Raw genomic sequence first — 23,514 nt, forward strand, 5'->3', positions numbered from 1 at the left:
CTCCTTTATCACTTTCATTCTCTATCTCTACTCACTGTTATCATCCTTTTCATCTCTTTCACTCTCTACTCTCTCATCATCATCATTATCATCATCTCTACTTCTTCTACTACTCTCTTTCACTCTGTATCATCTCTATCACTATTATCAGATTAATCAGAGCTGTACAGATTGCAGAGTCAGCTATTCAATCTCATTCATGAATTCAAAGAGATATATATGACATCACATGAGATTTTATTACAGAGTATTTAGCAGTATATACTATAAACACAGAGATCAAAATATGATAGAGATAGTAAGAGAGGAGTAGAGATAGTGAAAGTAATAGAAGAGACTGTAGAGTAGTAGAGATAATGATGATGATAGAGAGGCTAGAGAGTGGAAAAGATGATAGAGAGAGATGATAGAGATGATAGAAGTGAGAGAGATAATAGAGATGGTAAGAGAGGGGTAGAATGATAAGATGAGGATAGAGATAGAGAGTGAAAGTGATAGAGGGTGCTGTGAGGCAGTAGAGGCAGTGGTGGTGATAGAGAGAGTAGAGGTGGTAGAGGTGGTAGAGGTGGTAAGAGTGAGAGTGATAAGATGGGGATAGGGGTATGGAGTGGAAGTGATAGGGGGTGTTACAGGGCGTTAGAGGCGGTGGTGATGGTAGGGGGTAGATAGAGTGGTGCAATTGGCAGGCGCCACTACATGGATATCCACGGATTTTTGATGGGGTGCATGTGATGTCACGTGAGGTCACGTTACAGGGCATTTTACTCGGAAAAGTTGGTTTTTCTATAATATATAGAGAGATACATAAATCAACAACCATCATGAACACATCTCTCAAGCACAAACACGTGACTTCTTCGGACTTGGAATGAGCAATCAAGTTAACTCTCGATGTATGCAAACGATATCCCAATACTGATATAAACGATTGAAATATCTCATAGTACTCTGCCCTTTACATTTGGCCAGGCAGTCGCCCAAACCCAATGAATGTATCACGATTCGGGATGAAAATTAGGGCAGTTCGGACCATGAACACTGGTCTTCCCCACAAGCTGCGTACAGCGCAGGAGCCGCGCCAGAACATGCTCTATAAAGTCCGTCTATCAAGCATAACACAGGCGAATCCTACTGTCCGCCTTTTGCGGTTGGCCATAGGGCGTAATCCGACTGAATGTGAAGTATGCTTCAAACCCCCCCCCCCAAACACCCACCAACTGCGATATTTCCCACAGTTTGATTGAACGCTGTTTAATGTTTCCTGCATAAAAAATTGTTTTAAAACCGCGAAACTTGATCACCATTATATATTAAATGAGACACAATTTCCCCTTATATATAATATAGTCCAATCATGGCCAATCAAGACCATTTCACTTCCTCCCCGGCCAATGGCTCGACGTCCATGTCCCCTCCGTCCCACAAGCCGGTGGCTTCACGATAACCTCCACCCCAAGCGATGCATTACCGCCGGTAAGAGATAGCAGTAACAATGAAGCTACAGCGGAACCGTACATAGAACTTGCTGTCCAAGAATCACCATCTAATCCGCCCGCAGCCTGGCTTTGGCGCCCCGGGGATGAGATTCTTGGACAGGAGCTGGCAGTAAGGGTTGGCGGGAGCTTTATCTGGCCACCCCATGATGTCCTGCTAGAAGCGATTGGAAGAGTGGTGTTTGTTGCGGGTGGAGTGGGAATTAAGTATGTATAAATTCCGGTGGCTTTAAAATCTCCACAAACTGCCATATCCAACCAATTCATACATATCGGATTTGGAGAGCTCATGCTGAGGGATGATGGGAATGTTAATTGAACCTCAGGCAATAAATTCCATGATACCTTCTGGCTAACCGTCCCCGTCTAGCCCGCTAATTTCAATGATATCACATATCTTCAAAAATCCCTCCCACTTACCACATTCACCAGCCATTCATTTACTTTATTCGACCAGACTCCCCACCACCCCCAAGGCTGGTGAAGATATCTCGAAACACCTAGACCAAATCCTCTTTTTCCCCCGGCTTCGGAGCATTCTCGATTCTCAACGGCCAGATCATCATACCAATCGAGAGGAGCCATCCCTCCGCCTTCACTTTCATCTCTATATCACCAACCTCCATGGAATGCCCCACAGTCCCCCAACAGACTTCACATTGCACAACCGTCGGATCCAGATGCCTGATCTGCATGACGTCTTTGGTGGAAAAAGAGACGTCGTTCCAGATGGGTACAGCTCAAAGGACCCCGGTCGAACGGTATGTTACATCTGTGGACCACCTGACATGACCGATGAGTTCGTCGCTGGTGCCGAAGAGGTCATTGGGGCCGGGGTGGGCAGGAAGAAGAGCGTGTTTTGTGAAAAGTGGTGGTGAACTTATTGGTCGGTGAGGGGAGACACGGATTTTTTTTTTTTTTTTTTTTTTTTTTTTTTTTTTCCCATGCGCATGCATGGTACACACATCGGAGGTTTGGATATAAATTGAACGAGGGGATGGGATACATAGATAATGCTCAAAGGAGTATAATATAAGTCACTTTTGGGATTGAATCTCCATAGATAATATGAACAGCAGCTTGTATAAAACTAGGCAGAGCAATAAACCCTTGAGGCATGACGTGTAAGGAAAAATATCATGGAAGTTTCGTTCGTATGGAGAAAACGAGCCCGTAGATCTTTAGAAAAGACCACATTAATAATGGTGATTCGGAAACATTACTCCTCAAAACAGAGCGAGCCGAACCACAAGACGAAGTAGGCAAACATGGATCAATGGAGTGGTGATCGCTCTGCCAAAAAAAAAAAAAAAAAAAAAGGCGAGAAAGAGGACCAATAATACCCTAACCAAAAAGGTATATGGTAGTAAAAAGCGACCAGGTGTTTTAAGATGACTTAAAGAAAAAAGCAGATACTCTTTTCGAAGGACAGCTTGAGTAGGAAAACTAATAAATAACTAACCGAATAGAGGACCAGGAATCAGATCTATCAAAGTGTTACATTGTAAAGGAAAATACGAAACAATGGGTTATAAAACCTAGCCAGCAGTGATATACCACATAAAATGGGAATAGAATAAGCTGAAAGAAAACAAGGGAGAGAGAAAGGCAAGAGAGGAAAAAAAAAAAAAAAGAAAAGAAAAGAAAAAAAAGAAAAAAGAAAGGATGAAATTCCAACGCCTATGTTTTAGCACACATGTCACGCTTTCTCTTTTTCGGTAAGGGAAATTTAAATTAAATAAACAGATTCAGAGGAGGCGAACAAGTAGCACTTAATAATCGGGCTGGACCACTTTACCAGCGTCGACAATCATCATCTCATCAATTTTTGATTCCGTGTCGCCATACTCAAGCCGCTTGTAGGTCATTATTCTGGCAGAGTTCATATTGATGTCGAAGAATCTGACGCGTCGTATGTAGCCGCCGTATCCACCATAGCCGCCAAAGCCGCCACCCCCGGCGTAGCACATCCACAATGACGGCTCTGAATCGGTTTCCTGGTCTAGCATGCAGTAGTCATTTACATGATCGCTAAGAGAGGAAAAAATAGAGTTAGCGCGAACGAAGATCGCTTATAAACGTTGAACCAAAATGCCAACTCATTGCTAGTGATGGTCGGTGACTTACTGGCCACAGCTTACAACGAGAACATTCTCGCTGACGAGGGCATCTTTAAATCCTGAATTGAACTGAGCAGTGAGTCGACAGTTTCCCTGGAGAGTTGTTGGGTTCGGTATCTGGAAGTGGATATGATGACGCCATGTTCATATGGATATAGCGATACTCGCGGTGAGACTTCTGAAGTCTCTGTGAGCTAGCCTTGAACCATTCGATCTGGCTGGGTTTTATCCAATCGTATCCCCGGAATTGGCGCTCATTTGGAGAGTAACTGTGTGTGTCGAGGAGGTAAAGACTTAAGGCGGAGTGAGATGAAGTATGGTCAAGAACTTCAACTATATAGTTGCCCACGCCATCGATATCGACAGGGCCAGGCTCCGATAAAGAGTACGGTAACTGCTGTAAGACGTTCATGGACTGTGATCGATCAAGGCTACCCTCATCGTCATGGTTTCCAAATATAGCGGCCCACGGAACACGGCGTTGAACGAAAATATCAGCGAGTTTAAAGATCGCTGTCACCGTATCGGGCGCTGTATCCCCGTTAACTTGGTCGCCGGATACAACGACTAAGTCGGGCTTTTCCTCGTCAAGCATTCTGCCAATGAATTCCAGGGTACGAGGATCCGCTTCACACTTGCTCTCATCTTTCAAAGGCGGGATTGGCTCCCTGCACCTTCCAACCCCTGTACTCAAATGCAGGTCCGACACCTGCATTATCTTAAATTTCCCGTCTTTGCGAATTCTCGGAGGTGGCCGATCAATCTTGGCAGGGTGTCCTCGCCTGATAGACAAACGCGCTTCACTGTTGGTATCCAGCAATAGCGGCGTATCTTTCACTTCCCAGCCCGGACGAGGATCCGCAGCATCAGGACCGAAAAGGACATCTAAAGAGGTAATAACCTTCTGTGGATCTCCTGTATGACCTCTGTCGGTTCTCAGGAGCCAAATACCAGCCGGCCTTGGCTCCCACTTTTTATCCGTGCCAGCACCAGGATCAAGTCTACCCATTTTTAGGTCAACTACAATTAAATCGGCAGGAAGAAGATCCTCTTCCTTCTTCCTTCGTATGTGTAAGAAAGCGCTCGAGGTCCAACCGGTCCCCAGGTATAGGTCCTTCTCGATGCGATGCCATGTCTCCGGGTCGAGCATGCAGCTTGAGAAGATGTTTAGGGAAGAGCAGGTCGTGACAGTGACATCGGTGACAACAAGCCCCGGGTGATGAGAAGGAAGATGGTCATGGATTACGGCAGGCAAGAGCTCTAGCCTACTATCGAAGATCAACAGTGTCACGAGGATGATCAGGACCAGTAGGCCCAGTTGAATACCGGTTCTAACCTAGCCAAAATACACAATTGTCAGCATACTCTACGAGCATAATTATCAATATAAGGGGAAAAAACAGAAGGTCAGCAGCCTACAATGCGCCGCGTCACCATGGTTTCGCCAGCTTGCTACCAAGGAGTAAGCCGTATCGAAGTAGCCTGCGAAGGGACACGGGACAGAGTAAACAATAGATCCGTGAGCATCGTGTAGAACTAGGGAAGCTGGTGGAGATCAAAATCTAAGATGGCCCGGGCATCGACGCAAACAGCAGCGGAAAAGGCCGTCCAGGACCAACGGGGGAACTGGTTAAATAAATGGTCATACAGTTCATGATGCTTTCTTAGCCTTCCACGATTCTTGGAGATGCGACGAGCTTGGGCGGGTCATCGGGGCCGGGGTTACTATTCTCCGCCACTTCCCCTGGTCTCGGCCCCTGGGAGCAGAAATAATTTTAGCTTTTTCTTTATTTTAGTTATATCTTTTTCGCTACTCCGTACTCCGTACATACTTTTATATTTAGAATTACCACTCTCCATAGAACTCAACGGAAAATTTTTTGCCAGGTTTCAAGTAGCTTAATTAAATGTCAAGACTCCTCGCGCCGCTCCGTCGCGGCTGCGTGCGAGCATATAGCAGCAGCAGGGCAGCAGATGCGAACTTCTCCGTTTTCCAAGGTATCTTAACCCTGCTTCCCACTTCCCTTTCTCAGATCCAATTATATTCTCGACTAACTCCTATTAACTGGCGATCTCGATTAGAGGGCGACAGAGTTCTTATAAATACAAAAACTCCCACATTAACGAAACCGCTAAAGAAGGAGGAGCGGACAAAGCTTGCTCGCGGGTATCTAGCGCATGACGACATTATCGGGAAAGGACCCAGATATCCTATCAAGTCAAACAGAGGTTAGTTATGGATTGAATCCTATATCGTTTCATTGAATAGCTATTCTTAGTCAAGAAGCAACTTCTGATCGGGCTCAAATAAAGGCGCGCTGTATAGGGTAACCCATCCCACGTTCGAAGACTACATCATTCGAACTCCACGACTTGTGACTCCTGTATGTCCATATTAAGCCCATTAATACTCTTTCGAATGTCTCCGCGATAAGATAGATGAGTTCACCCATTTTAACCAACATGACTCGCAGATCTACCCCGCCGACGCCAACCTAATAGTATCCCTGTTGGACCTTCACGTCACATCACCGGTGCCGGGAGAAGAACCAAATGAGCCACTGGAAATACTAGAAGCAGGAACGGGTCACGGATCTTTGACATTGCACCTAGCCCGAGCTATAAACGCCGCAAACACATATCCACCAAAGCGACCGCCTTATTCACAACGACAAATCCTCGAACTGCCCAAAACCAAAAAGAGGGCCGTGGCCGATGAGGAGGAGCAGAAGGAGGAAGATCACGAAACTAAAGCCAAGAACGAGGAGCTCCAACGCAATTGGGATGCATGGCGTGCGCAGCGCAGCGCCATAGTCCATACCGTAGACATATCCCCGCACTACTCCCAACATGCGGAGAACATCGTCCGCGGATTCCGCCGGGGAATATATGTAGGAAACGTCGACTTCTACGTGTCCAGTGTTGAGAAATGGATCCAAGAACAAGTAGCTCGTCGTTCGACAAATCAAGACTCTCCGGATCCGTTCCTGTCACGTGTCATTCTAGACATGCCCTCTGCACACCTGCGGATCCCACACGTCGCCCCGATCATGAAAGATGATGCGGTGCTGGCTGTTTTTATGCCTAGCATAACCCAGCTTGGGGATTGTGCAAATCTTATTTCGAAAGAGAGACTACCGTTTTTGCAAGAAAAGATCGTTGAGCTCGGGACTGGGATTAGTAGTGGGAGGGTTTGGGAGCTCCGGATAACGACGAAGCGGAGTCCTAAGGACGCTCTTAGTCGGGAAGCCACTACGGAGGAAACCCTAGATGAGACAGCTGAAGATTCTTCTAATACTACGGTAGAGGAAGTTCCTAGCCTGACAAAGGGAGAGAAGACAGATCGAGAAGAGGTTCTAGTTTGTAGACCCCAAGTGGGAGAGAGGATTACGGGCGGCGGCTTTGTAGGGATATGGAGGAAGAAGAAAAGCTGGGTAGATCTCAGCTAGAGACGATCGTATGTACTGTATATTTAAATTAGCCCTAGAAATCATACATTGCAGCTCTGCGATGGAGATATCCTGCATGAGAAACAAACAAAACTCGGCAGATGTTCTTCCCCCTCTCCTAAAAGAAACCCTCCTTCCATTTATAATTTCGCCGTAGGGGCATTATGGTTCGCAGCAACTTCAGACCGTTTGAGAATCCACTCAGCAACGTCTTTCGCCAGAGCTTCCTTGACGCCTTCTGGCTCCCCGTGGAGCTTGTGGTAGGCGCCCTCGTAAGACTTGAAAGTCTTATCATCAGACTCAAGTCTCTCTACGAAACTCCGACTAGCCTCATAACTATTAATCTCATCCGCTGAGCCATGACATACCCAGATGGGTCCCTTATATTTGCAATCCTTCCCAACCTGCTCCCCCTCCAGCCATGCTCCCCGATCCAACATTCCACCAATCCCTTCCAATGTCCCTGTATCGTGACAGAGTGGATCCTGCCTCCACTCCTCGCAAATACGCTTGTCTCTCGACATCAAGTATTCATTAAGAGGTTGTACAAGCTGAAAGTTTGGCAGGACCTTTGATGCAATCCTACCCAGGAATACCGTGAGGTTCCACGGGCGTGTGCTGGGATGGAGAGCAATAAGGGGCGAATATGCCAAGACTCCCGCAATGGGAGGTAGATCCAGAGATGAGTTAAGCGCGTAGTATAGAACCTCAGCGCCACCTTTACTGTGTCCCATTATGAACACAGCGGGGATCTCTGAGGCATCGCTATCTGACGATGATGCCGACTTTACGGAGTCGAAGATGCCGGTGACGAAGGAGTGGAAATCGGACATGACGACCTCCGTTCCCCCTGTCAGGCCACGGCTTGCCTTGCCGGTGACAGAGCGTCCCCAGCCTCTGGTTTAGGGACACAATTCTCTTAGCTTTTGATTCCTTTTGCTGGAATTCACACAGTTTAGAGGGCTGTTCCTCGATAAGGTCGCTAGCTAGCTAGCAGCCACTATAGTCCGGGGAAAGGACTATATGGTTATTTTTTTGCCGACGGGGAAACAAAACGACAAACATAGGAAAAGGAAATGAGTGCTGCTGTACCGTTGATCCAGTGCCCTGATTTCAACCCCGTAGGAAGCCAGTGTGGGAAAGAGATCGTAGTAAGAGTTGCCTACAATTACGCATTAGCACAGCTACATAACATGTAAAATTCCTCTCCTGTTTCCATTTCCCTATAAATATAAAGAAGTAGAAGGAGGGAATGCAAAAAGAAGAATGACCTACAATGATCACTGAAGCCATGGACGAATGCAATGATCGCCTTCGGTGGTCCATCGGCCTGTATAGTTCAACACCAGTCAGCCACGTTGGATTGCACTGTAAGACTAAAAGTTGCGGAGAACAAAGACGGGGAAAGGATAAATTTATAAGATAATATGAAAGCATTCGCAAGATATGATTTGGTAGAGCAGGATAGGCTGTCAAAATAGGAGATTTCATAAAACTATCCTACCTTCCATGTCTTGGTATACAGCTTCGCTCCGTCGGGAGCAACATGCCAACCTTCTTCTGTTGCAACCATGTTTGCGGGAGTCTCGTTACCTCTAAACTAACAAGTGCTCGAACGGAGTGACTGAGAAGGTGCTGTCTCCTTGGGATGACCTCGAAGGCGAGAGTTTACTGGAAGGTTAAGTGGTGTTGAGATAGTTGAAGATCCTGAAGGGCTGCCGCCAGTTGATCGAGCTCCCTCGGCACCGGCCGCGCTTCTTTGATCATGTGCTTGATATTCGCATCAACCATCAACCATCAACTAAATCTCCGCTACATCACGCCATTATGGCACAATTTCTGTGAAACATAATTGCGTAATGGCAAATAGTAGACAAAAATATATTCACCTGCAGTTTACACTATACAATACTTATTTTGATGAGGCTAGATGTGGTTGATATTCCATATTGAGGAAATGGTGAATAGTAGATTTCCGTGATGATGCTTCATTTATTTAATCTATAAAAGCTCATTTTTCCTGCCCTTGCATTTGCATTTGCATTTTTTTTCTTTTTACATTTTACATTCTTTTCTCCTTTGCCTTTCTCTACCCACATCCGCGACATCGTTCCAAATCATTCTCGATCCGGCATAATAAACCCTCGCCAATCAACACTCTTCCTCTTCCAATAACCTACGCTCGCGTTCCCTATATCCATTTTCCGCTACATTCAACTTGATAGTGCCTATCAACATGTGTGACGTGATTGCGATCATGGGCGAATGTGGCCATGTTATTCGATACGCTGTCATGACTGATCGGAGGTGTCCCAATTTCCCAAGGTGTGAGTTTCGAATTGGGGAAGTAGAGTACGTTTCGGACCGTTGTGATAATTGCAAGACTACCTGAGCCGTACTTGCATCGAGTACAGAATATCTCGATGACGAGTTGATATACGAGTTGATATAAACGATAATGGATACCTGGTCATTTTGTCTCCTTGGATTTTTGGTAGTTGTCATGTCTTGAAATGAGGAAAGCTTCCTGCTGGCTGCCTGGAAAACTTTTTAAATTGATGTTTTGGATGTCCCATTGTCTATGCATTGCTCCTTCCGAGTCAAAGCCTATCGCGATGTCAAGATAAATTCAGTGGGTATTTATGTAACTTGCACTGGTTGAAATTTCAAGGGGATGTTTCGCCATGATGCCCATATAACTAAACAGATAGGCCCAGAAGGCTCGTCTTCAATTTAATACATCAATTATTGCAAAGGATCTTGATTTACTAGCCTCCACGATGATCAGAAACCGGGAAGTCGTCTGTCTTGGGTGAATATCTAGGGACTGTTATCTTCATGCTCCATGCCCCTTGCTTCACCCATCCTAGCTGAGAATTGGGAATGAGTCCAGGGCCTGTTTTTCCATTGTCCTATGAAACCGCTTGGTTGGGCGGATGTGCCTTCGTAGCATGTAAAAACAGGCGTTGAAGACGTTCCGAACCGGGACGAAGATAGTAATAACCAAAGAGGTCATCTTGCGCTACTCGAATGTTCTCGCTCATATATTGTACTCTAGCGCTAGGTTTAGATGTTAATGTGCAGGTTTTGAATTTTGACATTGACAAAGTTCCCATTCAAAGTTCCTTTTATCGATTTTGGTGAAAACTTCGAAGATTGACAGTGTTTATGATGCAGCGAGAGGGGGGCGGGGTTTCTGAAGTTTCTGTCAATAACGGGGAAATGATTTAAAGATAGCGATATGTGTTCGTAAGTTAGATTTCGATGCTAAGCATTGCTAGCAGGCAGATCAGTGCTATAAAAAGATCATTCGCAGCATAGGGCTACCAAGAGAGGTATGATCGCCGTCTATACAAGCACGCAACAACTTGTTGTATGAGTTCCAAGATCGTTTGAGACATTCAGCTCTCGTATCGAAAACACTTCCTCATGATCATGGGCCTCATTATCATGGGCTAAGGAATACAGACCCCATATTTCAGCAGGCTCATAATTCGGCTTGTACACCGAGAGCCTAAACGAGCTACCCCTAGTGGCTCTCAATTTTTGTTGTGCTCTGAATGGAGAAAATCCATACCCTGGCAGTCGATGGCATAGCCTTGCTGGGAATGTTCATAATCACAAGCACCATAAATAAATAAGACAGTTGCCCTCGTCATATGTGAATTCAAGGTGGTATTCTTTTCCTCCTGGTTTACGCAATCGCGCTGAATCGTATCAAACAAGCATTCTTCCATTACAGAAATTCGGGAAATATATACCCCTTCCACAATCATGCATCTCTCGACAATCTGAGCATCTTGCACAAATTGTGTCGGAGATGCTTGCCTGAAGATCTGCCACCACGAGAAATCTGACTGCCAGCCTGGTTGGGTAAGCATCTTCTTGCACCTGGGTTTTGATCGTCATTTGATAATCATGGCCCTGGCAGCCTAGTATGGATTTTATTAACTTGCTTGGATAGTGCGCGAAAAATGTCGGAACCGAAGAGAAGCCTTGCTGGACTTGCTGCAAGTAAATAATGTATCTTGAGTGTATTGTCCACGGGTGGCCGCAGAAGAAGACACACATCCGCGCAGTCATTTGTTGGAGCGGAAAGGGGAAATAGAAAGAGCCTCGCGGCTGATATCAACCTATTATGTAGATTGCACCTGGTGATCTTGTGGGTTATTTTCTGTCGTTTTCCCTGAGGTCGTTTCTTTGTCTCCTCTGGTTTCGGTGGCTCAGGATATGACACAGGTTGTTCGAAGTAGTGAGAATGGACAACTGGTATCTCCAAATAATAGAAGACCCATTATCATGACAGTCACGGAGTCACAAAATCAGAAACGAGGTCTCCTCATTGTTCCCACCCTTGTAGTATCTTGATCATATAATTCTAATCCATGGTTTAATTGCCGCCGCCGCAAGGTGGAAACGACATCCCCTGCTGCTCTATCCTTCTTGGAATGTATCGGATAAAAACAATGGATTTGTCAGTGGACTGGAAGTTTGACGAATTGAAGATGCAGGCTATCTGTGCCACGCCAACGAAGTCGAATCATTTCAGCCAACCAGACCCAGGAGTGCTATTATTTTCACAATCCTTTAAAAGATGAAAATATCAAAGGCGGCTATCCCCTTGCTCCTCAATCCAGCTTGGGGGAAAGTTGAAGTCCGTAAAATTCTCCAGGGAAATGGAAATAGGTGATGACGTCTCTGCCTCGAATGGAAGCCCCGTAACGATGTGATGCGCCCTTTGACCTCACCGAACGAGGAGCTATAACGAGTAGTAGGAGCCTAGGAGGTTAGGCCAGGGGATTCCCGAGCCAGATGTATGTGGAACAGAGTTCCATGACGAAATATGAATTATTAATCCTGAGGGGGAAATGCAGGCCAGATGTTTGACTCGGTCGAGATCTTCTTAGTGGGCACAAAGCTAAATGAGTTGTTAATAATCTACAGATTGGTTACGAGAAATATATAATCATATACATATATATAAAGTCGGAAAAAGGACATTCATTCCCCCAAAAGTGGGAGTATCGAGAAATCGTTTATTTTACATCAAGACAAACGTATTTTGTCACATCCAACCGTCCTCTTAACTAATCCCACCATTCCGAAACACGAGCAGTTTAGCATAATATATCATTTTTATACAATGGCAAACCTCTTACCTCCCTACACGGAAGAGACTGCCAAGCTGAAAGTGCAGCGTGCGCAAGATCTCTGGAACTCTCAGTAGGTAGAAAATAGTGATATGGTCTCATTCAAATAATATGTGAACTATGGATATTTATCTCACCGCTAAATATATAGAAACCCGGCCGAAATCGCGAAAGTCTACACACCAACCAGCACCTGGCGGAACAGGGACCAATTTTTTAGCGGCACAGAGGCCATCAAGACATTTCTGACCAATAAATTCGCGAAGGAGATAAACTACAAGCTGCGCAAGGAGCTGTTTGCCTTCATGGACAACAAGATCGCGGTGCAGTTCTGGTACGAGTACCAGGATCGCGACGATGGGAAGAAGTGGAAGCGGTGTTACGGGATTGAGCACTGGACGTTTGAGACGGAGGGGGAACATGCAGGGAAGATGCGGGTGAGGATGATGAGTGGGAACGATGTTTTGATTGGAGAAGGAGGGAATGGGGAGGGGAGGTGGTTCGAATAAAAGAGGGGGTTAAGAATATTTATTTATTTATTTACTTTTGGATTGGAAACGCCCGCATTTAATTATAATTAGTAGTTTGAGTGTTTTTATAATGATGTCTAGGGAATGATTATCTTTAATATATAGTATGTATGTATATATGTATGTAATGCACCTGCGATTGGACACTATCAACATTCTCTCGGCTCAGGTCATAACGTAGTTGCAAAACTCACCTCATTTCTGTATCGATATTCCTGTTGCATTATCCATTCTCTTCTTTTCCTCCTTCTCAAGCTTCTTGTCTTTCTCCCTCTGAAGCCTCTCGTCTCGCTCTCTCGCCTGAACATCCAATCCCGTCTTCGTAACCTCATGCTCTTTCCTCAAAGTCTGCCTCCCAATCAGTAGGCTCACAGCTAACCCCCCCGCCGACAACACCGTATAAAACACCCACATCATCTGCAAAGCGTTAGTATAGGCCTCTAGGATAGGCCTCTTCTGATCTTCCGGTAGCGAATTTACAATTCCCGCACTGGCACCTGCGGAAGTTGCGCCTAACTGTTGGATAACTTGTGGCGGTAGCTGACCGGATAGTTTATCAAGCCTTGATTTCATGTGGTTCTGGAAGATCACACCGCTAATGACAACGGAAACGCTGCTGGCAATGTTTCGGCAGAACCCAAATGTAGAGGTAGCTGTTGCGATATCGCCTGGTTTGATATGGCTTTGCAATGCGATGAGGGGAGCTTGAAAATTGGGGCCGATACCAAGGCCCGAAATTATCTGGTATATGATGATACGGGGCCAGGATGTTTGTGAGGGCAGGTCGATATATAACCCGTGGCCGAGCAGCATCACGGTGAACCCGAGCCAGATGACTGGGAGATATTGGCCTGTTTTTCGAATGAAAATGCCTGTTGATGCGGAGGCGAGTGCCATTGAAATGACTGAGGGGAAAAGATAAATACCGGACTGGAGCGGCGAAGCTCCGATAATAACCTGGAAGTAGAGTGGTAGGAAGAACGAATCACTCGTAAAGACGAACCCGTGGAATAGAGCTGCGCCATATGCCGCAACAGTCGAGCGCTGTTTGAAAAGCCAGAGCGGGATGATGGGGTAAGCGGCAACCTTCCATTGGATGATCACGAATATCCCCAGCGTCACAACCCCGAACACGATCAAACATATAACAGTTGCAGATGTCCAGGGGAATGAAACGCCGCCGTAATCAAGGCCAAGGAGAAACATGACTGTTCCACAAACAACTGTAATAGAGCCAAACCAGTCAATGGCGCGGAGTCCGGCGAGGAATGGGGTTTTGGGCGTTTGGATTTTGAGAAAGAATAGGATAATGACGAAAGCAACTCCGTCAATAGGCACTGATCCACATCATTAGCAGCTGCATGAAAAGCAGCAACTAAGAAGGCTCGGGGGAACTTTACAGTTTACATAGAAGCACCAACGCCACGAGACATACTGTGTAAAGGCACCGCCAATCACAGGGCCGAGTGTGCCGGCAATAGCCCATACCATACCAACCATGGCGTAGTAGACACTCCTCGTTCTGAAATAAATTTATCAGTTTTGAACTCTTAACCTCTTTAAAATGGTAGGAGAGTTAATATGCACGTACCTCATACTAAACAAATCGCCAATGCTAATATTCACCAGGGAAAGCAACCCGCCCCCTCCGATACCTTGGACCGCTCGTCCCGCAAGCAGCATCTTGATGTTGATGCTTAGTCCGCATATCAACGACCCAACGAAGAAAACAACATTCGCCAGCAGTAAGATTGGCTTTCGTCCAAATATATCACTTATTTTGCCCCATGACGGCATTGAGGCTGTAAATGATTAGTACGTTAGATAGCCTCGGGGCGTTTTGCAAACAGTAGCTACAGACGTAGGCATCGGGAAGCTTACCGGCAGCACCAAGCGTGTAGGCTGATCCTATCCAGGTATAATCTCCCTGGGACACTTTAAATTGCTCTGAAATTGTCGGTAGTGCTGTGGTAATGATCGTCTAAAAGAAATTAGTTAGAAAATAATTTTCTCGGCAGCATTCATCTGGAAAAAGATACTTACCATATCAAGCGCAGCAAGAAACACAGCCAACTGTGATACCGGTCGCAATTAGCGAAGCGTTCCTCACAATGTTACTCCGTGAAGCATGGCAGATATACACAGAGGGCTGTCATAATCACAGCAATTCTGCTCTTGCTCATTTTGGCCTCCTTCTCGCCATTTCCCCCGGATCTCTCCCCGCTGGTAGGGGGATCTGATGAGGAACCAGCTGAAGCTTCTATATTTTGAGAAGTTTCCGTAGGGTCCCTGGCCGATGCCGGGCTCGGGACACTACCCATACTAGTAATGTCATGTAGATCGTTGGGCTGGGTTGTTGCATTCTCGGCATCGGGATGCCGAGCCTGATCGGTCAACATCCGTTCCCTTGCACACTTTAGACTCGGTGATACCGGCATAACAAGCAAGGAGGATGAGATCTCATGTTTGCCAGAAGGACCAAAGATCTTTTAATACATACCACGGTGATTACTAGAGCAACGTTCACCAACGTCGCTTAAACTAGTAGGGGGGCGATAACACTTTTTGGCTACCGAAGACACGGTAGGTACGGTATGTATAGCGAGCTGAGATTTTTGAATATCTCTACTACCAGTCCATACTGGTATAATAAATCTGATAGGGCAGGGAGCAAACACAGTCTCCGATCGCAAGTTCGTTAAGGGGCAAAAAAAAGAACAAAAAGATTTTATCTAGGTTGGGGTCCAACATTCTTGCCTAGGCACTTTTTTACTTGGGGGGGCGGATAGACTTCGAGAGCCAAAATCCCGGTTGTCCCGCTGTTCGCCCCTAGTAAGAGACGGCCTTTACTCTTCTTGGTCGGACATCGGGGGAAGCGAACAGCCGATTCGGCTCGCGATGCGTTAACAACGAGGAGAGGGTTTAAATGACGGGGAGGTCAAGCCAGAGAAAATTGAGAGTATGTATTGTATATCAGGAAGGAGATGGAATATCGAGAATACCATCCTGTGGCAACGAAGGCCTTGAGAACGGAAAATGATGCAAGCCCGCGCGTTCATTTTCAATCATATTCCCAGCGGTAACTGACAGTTATGTTGTTCATACAGCATTAAGGCCCGACAGAGGGCCGATAATGTTGTACATGTACAGTACATGTAGGTATTGATTCCAACCTTAACAGATTGAATCATTTGTTTAAATAGCTTATATGATTTGAAGTGAATTAGGAGTTGAGTTCTGCGCTCGGCTCTTCAGGAACAGGCATGCCAACTTTCTCTTTCAAAAAACTTATTTAACAATGTCATCAATCTCATCGGGATCCTTGTACCAATGTCCAAACCCTTCATTCAACCATCCAAGTGACGTCCACACCAAGCCTGTTGCGCAAAAAAATTCAACCATAGACCGGCCCAGTGTCACTGAGACCTTCTCATCCTCGAACCAATGGCCAAGGAATACAGGACTGGACTGACGATGCTGTACTCCAAGGGCCGGAAGCGCAGGGAGGTCAAGGATGTCGCGGATGTGGTTTGATTGCTTGTAGCTCTGTAGAATCGTTGTCTTCATTGTCGGATCCCTTGTCGGTCTTCCGGGGCGATTGAGCGAATGGATCCTGATCTGAAACATCTCCTGAACGAAACCGGTAGCCAGCCGCTCATTCCCACAAATGCTCCTACTATTTAAATAATAGGTTCCTCTCAGAGAGCTCTGCCGCGCTACCATCATATTCCCCAAATGGCCCAGAAAGGAACGTGAAAATCTCCGCTGCACAGCCTTGACTCAGGCCACCAAGGATTATCCTTCGATATCCATCGTCCCTTGGCCTGCAAACTCCTTTGCCTCTGTTTAAATCAGTTCACGTAAAAATGCTCCAGTTTGGCAAAGCCCGTCGATCTGGAGCTCCGATCTCGGGCCCGGATCTTCAAGAGAATAGTTATCGAACCACTGGTTGATTGGAATGTTCCTCACGACTGTTGATCGTCACTTCGAATTTTACGGTTGGTAGTCGAGTAGGTATTTAACTTCGCGGTTTTCACTAGCTCCAAGCCGAAGCGTTCAGCGTTGCTACTTCGACCATGGAGGAGGATGAAAGTGTGAGTATGTTCCGTGGGAGATAAAGGTGGGATAATTAAAGGTGCTGGATACGTTCTATTGTTAGATGGCATGGCTCAGGTAGGCTGATGATATTTACTGATGATATTTAGGTGGAAAAATTAATAGTGATACAAAGGGGCTTGCTGCTGAACAATAAACCATCAATTGTATGGGAAGGGGGAAATTAATCCTTCCAGCAAGGGTAGCAGGGTATGATTGAAGGTATTCCCTTCAAGCTACGTAGTACACCACCTAGAATATGAGGACCTGTGACAAGTCCCCTCGGCGCCGGCTTGAAACTATGCTTATCCTTCATCTCCTTGAGGGATATCGGCTGTTTGATCTCGTAGACAGTGACCATCTCGTAGGCGAACTCGTAGCCCTCCCAGTCCTTGTGCCTATTGTTAAATTCGACATTTCCCAGGCCATTCTCGTCTAGCGGGAGATCTCCTGGATTTCGTGTCCGTGCAGGCAGAGTCTCGCAGACGTGGGTGATGCTGGAGTGCAGAGCTGTCCGATAGAACCGGATTCTTTTCACACAAGGTTTTAAGGCAATATTTCCTGAACTCATAATTCTTCCTCCCATCGGGAAATCTGGGTCATGTAGGGGTCTTGCATCGTAAAATGACATCGCTGGAAATTGGGTGTTCGCCCAAAGCCTTTTTAACGCGTGGCATCAAGGAATCCTATTGGCGTCTGCGGTAAAGGTATGTATGCAAAGATGAGGGGGGGAAAAAGAGGGTTTCGGCTTGACGTGGAATGCGGGAAGCTAAGTAGGTCGGACTGGCTGGGAAGGGTGGAGGAATTGGAGCGCGGGATGTTGTTTGTTGTGGCTGTCAGTATGTTGGCTGACGATGCCGATGATTATTAGGGGGCGTCGTAGTGGCTTATAGGTGGGATTCGGGCGAAACAATTGACGACAGGCCCAACAGTTTGTTCCAATTCATGATGGGATAAGGGAAATACCGTCTGACTGTACTGAGGAAAAGAAAGGCAATCCTGTAATTTACGATGAGAATAACTAGCGCCTCTCAAGGAAAAGGTTCACAAAGTCCAGTGAAGAAGAGAGCAAACAAAACAGGGAAGGGAAAAGCAGGAGAACAAAAAGAATACAACTGCGAAGCGAACCTGTTCGCCATATAGAGAGCCAAAGAGAGAGGGAGAAAGATACGAGACCGACCGCAGAAAGCAACGGGAGAAAGGGAAGAACAGCGAGCAAATAAATAAGAACCTATGTTAGCGAGAAAGGAAAAAAAAAAAGGCCAAAACTATAACAAGCCCATCACAACTCTTCCAGTTCAACCGCCCTCTCGGACTTTCACACCCAAAACACCAGCTCAACCCGACTGCTGTAACAACACGATCATATAAGAGTGGAATAAGGCGATGCATACGGAGGTGCAACAAAGGACAAATGTCGCCACGCCATCGAGAAGTGTCCAAGAAAACAGACCCCGAGGAGAGAACGGAATACAGGATAAATAGCACATACAAAAACAATTGAGTACAACCCGCAGAATAAAAGACACCGCGACAATCAAAGGAGAGGGGAAGAAAAGGGGACGTAAAGAGATTGAAAAAAAAGAAAAAAAAAAAAAAAAAGAAACCAGAAGAAAAATCACAAGACTTTAAAAAAAGACGCGCGAAGATTCCGTCCGAAATAACATATGCAACACAAAAAGAAAACTACTCTGCATAAGCCCTTGAGTCTCATAAAATGTGAAAATAAAACCTTGGACCCGTCAAGTCGCCCTATCCCGATCTCTGTCCCGATCCCGATTCTTATCCCGATCCCGATCCCTATCCCTATCCCGCTGCGGCCCGAAATCTACTTCAACAACCTTCCCCTTTTTACTTTTGAAAGAAAACTCGGCCATTAGGGCAAGATGATCACTAGGGAAATGGTAGTTAGGGAATCCAGGAACTCGTTGCAGATACGACTTATCCACAGCGCCAAGCAATCCAGTTACCTGGAGAGCATTCGAAGTATACCAGATATAGTCGATCACATCAGCGAAGTCGGGGGTATAATTGGTGAAGTCAAGTTCTCCAATAGCGCCATAAGCGGATTTCAAGTTGAATGGGTAGGACATGCCGCGGCGACTGAGGTTACCATAGAGACGCTTCTCAAGATCCGGATGGTCTTCGATCAAATGGCCGCGGCTCATTAGCTCGTACACGGCAGATCCAGGGTAGGAATTAAAGTCGCCGCATATGATAAGGGGGATCTGAGAGCCGCTGCTATATTCGACTGAAGGCGCTGGTTCTACGGGCGTAGCAGTGCCATCACCATCGGCCGAATTTTCCGGCTCGGAGAATCGGAATGCAGTTTTATCTGTGCAAGCGGGGATCTTGGAATACTTTTCAGCAAGCTGTGTTACCTCTTCCATCAAAATTGCTGCCTGGATAAGCTTCACGTCCTTGTATGCTGGGTCCCAGTAGAGGTGAACGTTCACAACTATCAACCGCTCTCCGGACAATCGATTCTCCAAGTATGTGACCACAGCAATATTGTCCTTCTGCCATAATCGGTTATAGATGTCATCCTGGCCTTTGGCGTCAGGCCTGCGGACTGCAGTTTGGCCGAAATGGATCATATTCTTCTCGAGAAGAATGTATTTGCTGCCTTTGAAGAACGTTGCGCAGCCGTCGACGACCTTGGCTTCCTCTTCGGGCATGCCTTGCGCCCTTCCTTTTGGCCAGTAAACTCCCTTGTAGTCGTTGTACGCAAGTTGTTCTCTGAAGAAGCCATGGTAGCTGCCTTGGTCGATTTCCTGCAAACACACAATATCGGCATTGTACCCTTTTATTTCGTTTAGAATGAGGTCCCTGCGATATTCCCAAGCCAGCGCTCGAGAGGGCGCGTAGCCATGTTGTTGATGGGTTGCTGATCTATCACAGAGTGTATTGTAAGAAAGGGCAGTAAACTTGTCGATTTGACGCTTAGAAGGGTTTCTGCTCGAATCATCCAGGACAACCCAATCCCGTTCTGAAGGAGGCAAATGAACTACATAACATTAGTGATGACTATCGTCTAAATCAAACAAAGCATGTGACATACCCGGCATCTCCTCTTTAAGGTACGTAATGAGCGCCTTTGTGCCTTCCTGCATAATACGTGATTTAAACACATCGTTCAAGGGGTTTCCTTCTATACCTAGGGTATCAAGCTGATATAGATAGCCCATTTCGTATGGAAGCGAATGGAGATTATTGTCGAATAGCAACAGCTTCTTGAGGTTAATGAGCATGCCAATTTCTTCAGGGAGTTCCGTTAGCTCATTTCCGGATACGTCCAGGTGAGTGAGGCTTTTCAGCTGGCCGATGGTTGGCGGAAGGGTCTTCAATTTATTGTGATTGAGATAAAGTTTTTCCAGGAAAGTGTAGTTGAAAAGTGCAGGAGAGATTGCTCGGAGACCTTGTCCACCAAAATCAAGAGCCATCCAATCTTGTCTTCCAGGGGTGCCTTTGCTTGTTTTGGCACGATTGCGTTCTTCGGCGTCGTTTTCATTAGTCTCGGCTTGGTTTGTTGTGAGCTGTATGCCCTTCGTCTGTTGAGCAACGGCCCGTGCGTAATAGTGAGGGGAGTTTGCTTGTCTCGACTCTGCGGCAAGTTGTAGCTGCTGCTGCCAGTGTTCATTCATGGGTTCTTCTACTTCTTCATCCACGTTGGTTGTAGTACCGTTTGGAATGTGGGTCGGAGTAAAGTGGGGGGCCGTGCTTGACAGGGTTCCGGATGAGAAGTTATGCTGATGGCCGATAGCAGAGTGAGTAGTCTGAGAGTGAGGATGCTGGTGGTGGGGGTGCTGTTGGGCATGATGCGGGTGATGGCTTGGGTGTTGGAATTTCTGCATTGGCATTCCAAATCTCTGGTGAGTTTGCCCGCCATTCATCATCACATGCTGCCCTTGTGAATACATATTGTAAGGGTTATGACTGGGTGACTGGTTGAGCGGAGGGGAGCGAGACGGGGAAGGTGTGTCGGTATTGAATTTTAGTCTCCCAGTTGGAGATCCGGTTCCGTTTCGGACGAGGTGTCTTTGGTGTGCGTTGGTATGGTTGTGCTGCTGTGTTTGTTGCTGGAAGTAGAACTGCCCTGCCACAGGCTGCTGGAACCGGTAGGTACCATCTGCCATTTAACGTGGCAGACGAGACCGTAGGTGTAATTCGAGGGGAGGGGGGTTATCTCGCGGAGACTGAAGAAGCGAGAGGACAGGCAGCGGGTTCAAGGGAGTGAGAGGGCGGACTCGTTCTCTCCGTCTCTTCAACATGGGGCCCGAAGCGGAACCACCAGGAAACGTCGACAGCTCAAATATGAACTCGACTCCAAGCACCTCGACAGTACTGCAGTCAGCTGTGACAATCTTCGCGTCGAGGAGCGTATATCCCACGGCGACCTGTGGATAATAGAGAACCGTGCCGGTGGGAAGCTGTTAGGCAAGGCGATGAGCCAACGCGGTTTCAAACGGGGCACAGGCTTCGCGGCAAAGCGGAATATCAATCCCTGATCGCAGTCAGGGAATACAGCAAGAGTTCTAGCGCTAAGAATAGCGGGGTTCCTTTGTCGGATGTAGAGGCTGGATGTGATTGCGCTTCGATATGTGCTGCTGGACCCATGCGAAGCGGTTTGTAGAGGCGGGAGAAGACATTGTGGTCACATGACTCGCACCAATCATATCAAGTCACGTGTAGTCCCAATCATTGGCCAGCGCAACTCCAGCCCTATCCAGCGCTGGTTTTCGCAAAACTCTTAGGCGAACATATTCTGCGATTTCTGCTTACCCCTCGCACCCGCGAACTTCCAGGACGTGAGCATGAGCATAGCCTCACTAAATCATGGCCGAAACTTGGCTTCACAATTGCAACAGCTTCCAAACTCCTCCTCCGCCATTTTACATAAGAAATTGGAAGGGGTAGCGGAATAAGCGTTTGCCATAAACCTTCATTGTCCGCGTCGCGTTCATAGATCTGCTAGTATATATAGCCCTCGAATTAGCAATTCATAACATCTTGGATAGTTGGCTATAGCCCCCGCCTTTCAATCGTTAAAATGGCTTCAACTTGCGCATCTAATCCTCCCCCTCTCGCTCATACAATCTCTAATTGAAGTTGATACTTCAACAGGAAACAGGCGGCGGGATGGTATCGTGAACTTTTTATATCCTACCTGTTCATATACCTACAAAATATTCACTATTGCGCCCAGCCGGAGGCACACCTCTCTGTTTCAACTACGCCAAACGAAGCGCAACACCTTCCAGGCGCAAGCACAGTGCTTCTACACAACTGGCTGGCCTTAAGACATTTGCACAAAATCCTTCGGCGGTTCTCACAGATTAAATCTTTCTGCTTGGACACCTTCTTATTACTCATTAGTTTTATATAATCACTAGATTCGTTGACTTGCGACGATCAAAGCCTTTCTATTCAAGTATTATCCGGTTCACTTTCGACCTTGGACGAACGTTGGGGATGGACAGAACAACAATGGACTAATAGTGCTTGCCCAAGCACGCTAAAGCTGTTGTCTGGAGGCGACATACATTTGAGGTTGATCATGGATCTGGTCTATATTCAAGAACAGCTCGAGGCAAACAAACATCTCTACATCAAGGGTTTGATAACTGGGTACGCTCAGGATGTTCTAAGATGGCCCGGTTACTGATTGAATGTTGAGAATGGGAAATGGGCATCTGCGCTACCTAATGCGGTTACGGGGCGCGAGGAAAGTTATAAAAGGACAGACAAAACAGATATAGGATACATCAATTGTGGGTGTCTTGTAGCAGAAAGGTGGTGGTTTAGGATCCATGATGAGATAGAGGATGAGAGGGACCTAATGCAGTTGGCTGGAAGACGCAACTGGTTATTACACGAGGGGAAGTGGATGGAAAGATGAATAAGGCATTGTTACTGAAAATACCCAAGTCGTTAAATAGTCGTGCCTAGGAAAAGGAAGCAAGGAAGTCAATAACTACCATAGTAAATCATATGAGCTCAAAGCACATTTCATGGACTTGCAGGTTCTATAATTTCTCGTAGAAACCATTATCTTGCCTGGCACATGGGCTTACTTGGAGAGGATCTGCGGAAGGCAAGTTAGCAGTGTTAAATTGCCCATCGGCTAACTCCCCTACCCAAGTTGTCATGGATATTTGCTCTGCGTGCTATGGCTTGCGAGGACTCTTATAGTAAGGGGGTTAGTTGCCTTCACCGTCATCAACAGGAGAGGGAAAAAATACGGCCATCACGTTGTGAAAAGATGAGTGAAAAATGAGTGCAAGTTTCCTCCGTTGGCTAATGCTATGTATGTTGTCCTTCCCTCTCCCCCACAATGGTCATCATTCCCTGAATCTGAATTCCACCTAACTCTTGTAGGTGCTTGAAATCATATTCCGCAGATATCAAACCGTAGGTCATCTGGTGTGTGGTCAATCTATAATGTGGGGTTACAGGGTATGAATGATGAGATCAAGGGCTATTAAGTCCTTCACAATTAAAACACTCAATTCCCTTTGAAGAGGCCACTTGAACGCCATTCAAGAAGTGATATTCTCCTGTCATCCTTGCGTGTAGGGGGCAAATGCCGGGTGGGCGCCAGGACGAGGAATCGAGGGCGATTGAAAATGGAAATGAGGGATAGATAGAGTAGTTCTTGGGAGATCATCATATCTGGT

General features: G+C 46.4%; 9 protein-coding genes across 9 annotated transcripts; 3 read left to right on the top strand and 6 right to left on the bottom strand.

The window, feature by feature from the left end:
• The first annotated feature begins 835 nt into the window (after positions 1–835).
• BDCG_03296 (uncharacterized protein) lies at positions 836–2,404 on the top strand. Its single transcript, XM_045418894.1, has 3 exons — positions 836–1,181; positions 1,348–1,700; positions 1,864–2,404. The coding sequence occupies exons 1-3, from the start codon at positions 987–989 to the stop codon at positions 2,369–2,371; spliced, it is 1,056 nt and encodes a 351-aa protein (XP_045275364.1). The 5' UTR covers positions 836–986; the 3' UTR covers positions 2,372–2,404.
• Positions 2,405–3,265: 861 nt separating this feature from the next.
• Positions 3,266–3,663, bottom strand: BDCG_16720 (uncharacterized protein; the record flags this gene model as incomplete). Its single annotated transcript, XM_045425915.1, has 2 exons — positions 3,266–3,524; positions 3,635–3,663. 2 exons carry the CDS (start codon positions 3,661–3,663, stop codon positions 3,266–3,268), a joined length of 288 nt encoding a protein of 95 aa, XP_045280380.1.
• Positions 3,664–3,665: 2 nt separating this feature from the next.
• BDCG_16721 (uncharacterized protein) lies at positions 3,666–5,368 on the bottom strand (the record flags this gene model as incomplete). The annotated part of the gene is made up of 2 exons (XM_045425916.1): positions 5,033–5,368; positions 3,666–4,949 (listed from the first exon to the last, which is right to left on the bottom strand). Exons 1-2 carry the CDS (start codon positions 5,048–5,050, stop codon positions 3,666–3,668), a joined length of 1,302 nt encoding a protein of 433 aa, XP_045280381.1. The 5' UTR covers positions 5,051–5,368.
• A 47-nt stretch (positions 5,369–5,415) lies between these two features.
• Positions 5,416–7,331, top strand: BDCG_03298 (tRNA (adenine-N(1)-)-methyltransferase). Its single transcript, XM_045418895.1, has 4 exons — positions 5,416–5,611; positions 5,696–5,842; positions 5,927–5,997; positions 6,088–7,331. The coding sequence occupies exons 1-4, from the start codon at positions 5,521–5,523 to the stop codon at positions 7,060–7,062; spliced, it is 1,284 nt and encodes a 427-aa protein (XP_045275365.1). The 5' UTR covers positions 5,416–5,520; the 3' UTR covers positions 7,063–7,331.
• On the bottom strand, positions 5,427–11,985 carry BDCG_03299 (alpha/beta hydrolase). Its single transcript, XM_045418896.1, has 4 exons — positions 8,567–11,985; positions 8,338–8,392; positions 8,155–8,224; positions 5,427–7,959 (listed from the first exon to the last, which is right to left on the bottom strand). The coding sequence occupies exons 1-4, from the start codon at positions 8,633–8,635 to the stop codon at positions 7,203–7,205; spliced, it is 951 nt and encodes a 316-aa protein (XP_045275366.1). The 5' UTR covers positions 8,636–11,985; the 3' UTR covers positions 5,427–7,202.
• On the top strand, positions 11,804–13,054 carry BDCG_03300 (uncharacterized protein). The gene is made up of 2 exons (XM_045418897.1): positions 11,804–12,285; positions 12,364–13,054. Exons 1-2 carry the CDS (start codon positions 12,206–12,208, stop codon positions 12,719–12,721), a joined length of 438 nt encoding a protein of 145 aa, XP_045275367.1. The 5' UTR covers positions 11,804–12,205; the 3' UTR covers positions 12,722–13,054.
• Positions 12,938–15,180, bottom strand: BDCG_03301 (MFS drug transporter; the record flags this gene model as incomplete). Its single annotated transcript, XM_045418898.1, has 6 exons — positions 12,938–14,079; positions 14,143–14,264; positions 14,334–14,544; positions 14,624–14,723; positions 14,786–14,815; positions 14,884–15,180. The coding sequence occupies 6 exons, from the start codon at positions 15,178–15,180 to the stop codon at positions 12,938–12,940; spliced, it is 1,902 nt and encodes a 633-aa protein (XP_045275368.1).
• An 850-nt stretch (positions 15,181–16,030) lies between these two features.
• On the bottom strand, positions 16,031–17,468 carry BDCG_03302 (uncharacterized protein; the record flags this gene model as incomplete). The annotated part of the gene is made up of 3 exons (XM_045418899.1): positions 16,031–16,418; positions 16,712–16,880; positions 17,087–17,468. 3 exons carry the CDS (start codon positions 17,466–17,468, stop codon positions 16,031–16,033), a joined length of 939 nt encoding a protein of 312 aa, XP_045275369.1.
• Positions 17,469–18,579: 1,111 nt separating this feature from the next.
• Positions 18,580–20,973, bottom strand: BDCG_03303 (glucose-repressible alcohol dehydrogenase transcriptional effector; the record flags this gene model as incomplete). The annotated part of the gene is made up of 2 exons (XM_045418900.1): positions 18,580–19,844; positions 19,899–20,973. The coding sequence occupies 2 exons, from the start codon at positions 20,971–20,973 to the stop codon at positions 18,580–18,582; spliced, it is 2,340 nt and encodes a 779-aa protein (XP_045275370.1).
• Between the last annotated feature and the right edge of the window lie 2,541 nt (positions 20,974–23,514).

This window comes from Blastomyces dermatitidis, assembly GCF_000003525.1.
Source record: "Blastomyces dermatitidis ER-3 genomic scaffold supercont1.3, whole genome shotgun sequence".
In the NCBI taxonomy this organism is placed as follows: domain Eukaryota; kingdom Fungi; phylum Ascomycota; class Eurotiomycetes; order Onygenales; family Ajellomycetaceae; genus Blastomyces; species Blastomyces dermatitidis.

Excerpts from the sequence above, each read along its gene's own strand:
- BDCG_03296 (XM_045418894.1), top strand. The coding sequence starts at position 987 with ATGAATGTATCACGATTCGGGATGAAAATTAGGGCAGTTCGGACCATG. Across the intron at positions 1,182-1,347 it reads GTAATCCGACTGAATGTGAA|TCCAATCATGGCCAATCAAG; the intron begins GTATGCTTCAAA and ends TATATAATATAG. Across the intron at positions 1,701-1,863 it reads GCGGGTGGAGTGGGAATTAA|CCCGCTAATTTCAATGATAT; the intron begins GTATGTATAAAT and ends GTCCCCGTCTAG.
- BDCG_03298 (XM_045418895.1), top strand. The coding sequence starts at position 5,521 with ATGTCAAGACTCCTCGCGCCGCTCCGTCGCGGCTGCGTGCGAGCATAT. Across the intron at positions 5,843-5,926 it reads TCCTATCAAGTCAAACAGAG|GCGCGCTGTATAGGGTAACC; the intron begins GTTAGTTATGGA and ends GCTCAAATAAAG. Across the intron at positions 5,998-6,087 it reads CTCCACGACTTGTGACTCCT|ATCTACCCCGCCGACGCCAA; the intron begins GTATGTCCATAT and ends CATGACTCGCAG.
- BDCG_03299 (XM_045418896.1), bottom strand. The coding sequence starts at position 8,635 with ATGGTTGCAACAGAAGAAGGTTGGCATGTTGCTCCCGACGGAGCGAAG. Across the intron at positions 8,225-8,337 it reads CCATGGCTTCAGTGATCATT|GCAACTCTTACTACGATCTC; the intron begins GTAGGTCATTCT and ends GCGTAATTGTAG. Across the intron at positions 7,960-8,154 it reads ATCAGGGCACTGGATCAACG|AGGCTGGGGACGCTCTGTCA; the intron begins GTACAGCAGCAC and ends TCCCTAAACCAG.
- BDCG_03300 (XM_045418897.1), top strand. The coding sequence starts at position 12,206 with ATGGCAAACCTCTTACCTCCCTACACGGAAGAGACTGCCAAGCTGAAA. Across the intron at positions 12,286-12,363 it reads CAAGATCTCTGGAACTCTCA|AAACCCGGCCGAAATCGCGA; the intron begins GTAGGTAGAAAA and ends CTAAATATATAG.